The sequence below is a fragment of the Phyllostomus discolor genome, chromosome 8 (genome assembly GCF_004126475.2).
Source record: "Phyllostomus discolor isolate MPI-MPIP mPhyDis1 chromosome 8, mPhyDis1.pri.v3, whole genome shotgun sequence".
Classification (NCBI taxonomy): domain Eukaryota; kingdom Metazoa; phylum Chordata; class Mammalia; order Chiroptera; family Phyllostomidae; genus Phyllostomus; species Phyllostomus discolor.
This window is the reverse complement of record NC_040910.2, coordinates 105738602-105744377: the sequence shown is the minus strand read 5'-3', so window position 1 is coordinate 105744377 and position 5776 is coordinate 105738602. Positions and strand designations below refer to the sequence as shown.

Below are 5776 nucleotides of genomic sequence, written 5' to 3'. Positions count from 1 at the left end.
GTCCTTATTCATTGATTCAACAAATCTTCATAGTGAACTGCCTATGTATCAAACACGGTGCTGGGTGCTGGGTATACATCAGGGAATGAACACAATTCTTATCCTCCTGGTGCTTATAACATCAGAGGACACAAGAGCTGGTGAAAAGAATAAAGTAGGGATGGGCCACATCAGGAATTGTCAACCTTTTTCATCTCCCGGCACACATAAACTAATTACTAAAATTCTGGGGCATACCAGGAAATATATTTTTTTGCTGATCTGACAAAAAAAACAGGTATAATTTTGATTCATTCACATCAGACGGCTATTGTGTTGGCTGTTGCCATTTTTTAAAAATCTGACAATCTAAGGAAAAAGAGGTCAGTGTCCCTAACTAGACAGTCAGGTATTGCATGTTTTACAAATTCTTGAGGCACACCGTTTGAAAATCACTGGGCTAGGTAGTTAAAACAGCAGCTTATTCCACTTAGCAGGGAAGGGTTCTTTGAGGAGTCCATTCTAGCATAATGGGTGATGTCAAATAAGTTTTCCAGCTGAGAGCTGCTATGAAGGATCTTTTGGGAGGAGGGGCATCTCCATCCGGAATTTCATTGCTGGCCCAGCTGAGGGAGAGAAGGTGGATGGAGAGGAGGGGAGCTGCAAAGCCAGAGATTAGGGTCTTGCATTCATCTCCTTGCTTTGCCCTCTGCAAGGCTTTCTAAAAGTTCTCTTCCTCGACTGCCTGAGAGCCACATCTCAAAGGATGGCTCTCTCTCTTCCTGATCTTTCACTCTCAACGCTAAGTCCTGTAGATTAGATTCTGCCTTTTTAAAATGTCTTATATTGCCCCAGTCCCAAGCCACTGCCCAGTTTATGTTGTCACCATGGAGTTTTCGGGTAATTGCCCCAGACCTCTAGTGGTCTGCCCTCTTCCAGGCTTGCCCTCCTTCTTCAGTCCCGTCTCCGCAGCCAGGGAGACCTTTCTGAAGGGCAAACCTGGTAAAGCTTTGCTCTGCTTAACACTCCCAGGTGTCAGTGTGAAACCCAACCTATGGCCATGGTCCATGGGCCTTTTGTGACTGAGTGCCCAGTAGCCCCTCTGGACCCATCACTGTCCTTTTCTGTCCCCTTGTACTTTTCACCTGGCTGTGGAACCCTTTGCTGCTCTCCAGTGTTTCATGCTCCCAGAAGCCTTCCCTACCTCCCCCCAAACCACGCTGGTGTTCCTCCTGAGTGTTCCTCCCACAGCACCCCGCACATCTGGGTATTGTAGTGCCTTTGTGTGTACAGTGCCATAATTGCTTATGAATGTATCTCTTTCCTCTATGCTGGAGCTCCTTGTGGCTGGAATTGCCACTCATTTGTTCTGTATCATCATACAGAACTCATGACAGCTGGCTGCAACAGATGAATAAAATGGAAATTGAGCACATGATGGCATAAATTAATGAATAAAGAGAAGAATGATGAATGATTGGAAAAATGGTTCAGCTTTTCCAGAGCTGCCTTTTTCATCGATGCTGAAAGCACATGGCGAGGCAAGGCAGGGCCTTGGCGGCAAGGGTATCAGGCCTCGGCACTCAGAGACCGAGGGTTTGTTTCTCTCCTCACGTCTGTCCCAGCAGCGGCACTGACACAGCCCTTTGAGAAAGCATGTGCGCTCTTAGCTTTTGTTCACAATGTGTTTGTGAAAAACCTTGCTTTTTACCCTTTGGGTCTTGAATGAATCTTTCTTTTAAGGACTGTTGACATCACCAAAGGACAATAGAGATGTCATAGTAGAAAGTTGTACACCTGAAATGCATGTTATTAATCAATATTATTCTAATAAATTTAATTTAAAAAAATCACCAAATGCAAGAAGAACTCTGGAGGTCTACTGGATGCTTGAGGTGCAGATGAGAGGGAGAGAAAGAGGAAACAGAAACAGAGTGACCAGGTCAGGTGCCTTCTGGGGACAGGTAGAGCCGGTGGTCTGGGGCAGGGCTGCTCACAGAACAGGATGAAGAACTGTGGGCTAAGCCTGTGACCTGTGGCTTGACAGAGCCTCCTGAGAAAGGTCTGTCCAGCCAGGATGGTGAAGGGGAAGAAGAGAGGCTCCAGATTTGTGGGCAAGCTGCATGGGACCTTTAGCAAGTGACGAACGTGTTGATTCCGACTCCTCTTCCTTTCCTTCATCTGTAATGGAGGAGGAAAGTTCCCTATCTCATGGGATTACTGATGGTTTTAGATAAGATCATTGCTGTAAGGCACAGGCATTTAAAATCCAGCCCAGAGATCCCCTATCCCACAGAGCCTATTGCAGATCCTCTCCACGGATCCCTGTGTGTCTATTGTTAAGTAAATCATTACATTGCACTGACTTTGCCTGCATGCCTGCCTGCCCAGCAGAGAGCAATATCTATGAGAATGAGTGAGTAGGTCTGACTCCTGGGCATCCCTTGTGTCTTGCCCAGGGCTTGGTACAGAGGTCTAGAAGATGGATAAATTATAAGTTCCTCTCTTCTTCCCCCATCAATGATGCTCAGAAACACAGATCATTCAGCTTGGAGGCGATGATGCTTATTCCAAGATGATCTGTAGCTCCAAGGATTCCAGATTTAGCAAATCAGTAAACAAACAGCTTCTTTATGAGTGGCTAAACAACTTCAGGTCAACAAACCTTGACATAATAAGATGTTCCTCTGAAAAGTGGCCCAAACAGCAAGGAGGAAAATGATGCCGGAGCTCCAAACAGCATGTGCCAGTGAGGGGGTATAAAAACGAGGGCCCCAGGGAGCTGTCCCAGTCAGGAAGCAACCTCACGACACTCCCAAGGGAGCAGAGCCACCTCCATCATGTCGGGAAACTGCTGTTCTAGGAAATGCCCCTCCGTGCCAGCCATCTCTCTCTGTTCCACTGAGGTGAGGTGCAGAGCACCCGTCTTCTTGCCCAGTTCCTGCCAGAGTCAAACGTGGCAACTGGTGACTTGTCAAGATGGCTGCGAATCATCCAGCTGCGGCCCACCATGCTGTCAGCCTTCCTGTCCCGTGAGCAGCTGCGTCCAACCTGTGTGCTGTGAAGCCACCATTTGTGAGCCCTCCTGTTCTGTGAGCAGCTGTGCCCAACCCGTGTGCTGTGAGGCCACCACTTGTGAGCCCTCTTGCTCCTCGAGCAGCTGCTGCCAACCCGTGTGCTGTGAGGCCACCACTTGTGAGCCCTCTTGCTCCGTGAGCAGCTGCTGCCAACCTGTGTGCTGTGAGGCCACCACTTGTGAGCCCTCTTGCTCCGTGAGCAGCTGCTGCCAACCTGTGTGCTACGAGGCCACCATTTGTGAACCCTCCTGTTCTGTGAGCAGCTGCACCCAACCTGTGTGCTGTGGGGCTGCTTCCTGCCAGCCAGTCCTCTGTGTGCCCACCCCCTGCCAGCCCAGCTGCTGCCCAGCTGTCTGCACTGTGCCTAGTTCCTGCCAACCGGTAGTCTGTGAGCCCGCTTGCTGTCAGCCGGTGTGCCCCACCCCCGGCTGCTGTCCATCCATCTGCTCTGTGGGCAATAGCTGCCAGGCTGTTTGCTATGACCCTAGTCCTTGTGAGCCATCTTGCTCGGGGCCCAGCATCTGCCAGCCAGCTTCCTGTGCGGCTCTCATCTGTGGGCCTGTCTGTCTTCGCTCTGTCTGCTGTGTTCCAAACCCTTGTGAGCCACCTTGTGTCCCTAGCACCTGCCAACAGCCCTCTTGTTGTGTCTCCAGCATCTGCCAACCCATTTGCTCTGAGCCCAGCCCCTGCTCACCCATGGTCTGTGTGCCCCCTCCCTGCCAACCTACCTGCTACGTAGTCAAGCGCTGTCAGTCTGTCTGCTGTCAGCCTGTTTCCTGCTCACCTGCCTCCTGCCAGCCTTCCTGCTGCCACCTGGGATCTTCTGCTTCTGCCACCTGCCAACCAACCTGCTCTCGGACTTTCTACATACCCAGCTCCTGCAAACAGCCTTGCACAACTTCAGTTTCCTGCCGCCCAATTTGCCGCCCAATCTGCTCTGGACCCCTCACCTGCAGGCAGCCGTATGTGACATCCATCTCCTACCGCCCTGCCTGCTACCGCCCCTTTTTCTCCATCCTGCGCCGCCCGGCCTGCATCACTTCCATCTCCTACCGCCCGCTGGGCTCCTGGCTGCCTTGTGCCGACTCCTGCAAACGAGATTGCAAAAAGTCCACTTCCAGCCAAGCGGATAGTGCCGACTCTACTTCCTGCAAGGCAGAAGTCTCCAAGGCTGATCCCTGCCAGCCCGCTGAGGCCAAGTCCACCAGCCCAATCACCCGTGAAGCTGCAGCCAGCCAGCCTGCTGCCACTAAGCCTGCCAATTGCTGAACTGACCTCAGCCCACACATTCCTGAAAAGTGAACCTCCAACTAGAGAGAAAACTCGACTGCCCCACCCAAAGCTCATCATGACTTAGCTAGAATCTTTTTCTTCCTGCACCCTCACTCCCATATGCTGCTGCTTCAGAGAGCTGATCAGGAATGCCAGTGTCTGAATGGTCCAAATGAAGGCCTCCTGGGCACCGAGAAGGGGACATGCTGGGCTCCTGTCAGCCGCAGCCACCAAGCTTTGCCATCTCATCTGAAGTACTCTTTCCTGGCATAAATTTCTTTCAGTCCTCATGTGTGCGCTCCCTTGCTGGGTGTGCTCATGTTCCTTGGGGACCTCTTCAATGGGATAAGGATGTTTAACTGTCCAATAAAATTGGCTAAGCTGAAGTGACACGCTGTTTTCATTGCGCTCTTGTTAATGCCACGTGCTCATTGGCTGACTTGCTTTGGCTTTGAGAGCAGCTTCATTCATCCATTTGTCTATCCAGTAATGTTTATTAGGTAGCTCTTAGGTGCCAGGGACTGTGTGAGGCTCTAGCAGTGAGAAGGCAAAAGTCTCAGTCCCAACTCTCAGAGGCGCGCACTCCAGTGGGGAGACAGGTGGATAGAGAGACAATTAACTATACTCCATTGTGCTATATACCAGGACAGAGGCAAGGGCAGGCATTGTGAACTCAGCAGGGAATGAGGGGCAACCAGGGAAGGATTCTTGGGGCCTGAAGTCTTGTCTTTCAGCTCAATTAGAAGTTAACCAGTTAGAACCCAGGAAGGAAGTGTTTTCTAGGCAGAGGAACCATATACAAATGAATGGGCTTGTGAGCACACTGTTCACTAAGCGAGGCCTGGGCAAAGGTGTGCTTAGGGGAGTGGTGAGCTCTGAGGTCAGAGGAGCAGAGGGCAGCAGGGAGCTGCCCTCGTCAGGCCTTTTATGCTGGACAGAGGCATTTGGACTTGGTGCAGGGCTGATTTGAAGGCATCAGGGAGCTGTGTACAGGGCAGTGATGTGAGGGGCACTGTGTTTTGGAATGTCCCTTGGGCCTTGGTGTTGAGAACTGCATGGAGGATCATGTTCTTGGAGGCAGAGAGACTGGGCAGGAAGCCAGCGACTTTGGGATCCCCAGTGTGATGAAAACAAGCGTGGAAGGCCACACTTACAATAAGAAAGGTAACCTGGATTTCTTGTGCAAGAGCTTTGCTTATGTTTTCGTAGTCCCTATAAAACACATTCTTTGTATAAACTCCACACATAGCCTGTACCATCTCTAAAAACAGCTTCTTCAAAGCAATCACCCCTTACATGTAGTACACAGAAGGAATGAAAGGCTATCCCTTGTCCTCGAGGTGCAGCTTGGGCTATCCGAAGCACAGGAGAGGGTAGACCAAGGCTCTCAACTCCGGCACTACTGACATTTTGGGCTGAATCATTCTTTGTTGTGGGGCTGTCCTATG

At 50.8% G+C, this 5776-nt stretch overlaps 1 protein-coding gene across 1 annotated transcript; it reads left to right on the top strand.

The window, feature by feature from the left end:
* The first annotated feature begins 1897 nt into the window (after nt 1-1897).
* LOC114502270 (keratin-associated protein 16-1) lies at nt 1898-4754 on the top strand. The gene has a single exon (XM_028519065.2). It carries the CDS (start codon nt 2820-2822, stop codon nt 4323-4325), a length of 1506 nt encoding a protein of 501 aa, XP_028374866.1. The 5' UTR covers nt 1898-2819; the 3' UTR covers nt 4326-4754.
* The last annotated feature ends 1022 nt before the right edge of the window (nt 4755-5776 follow it).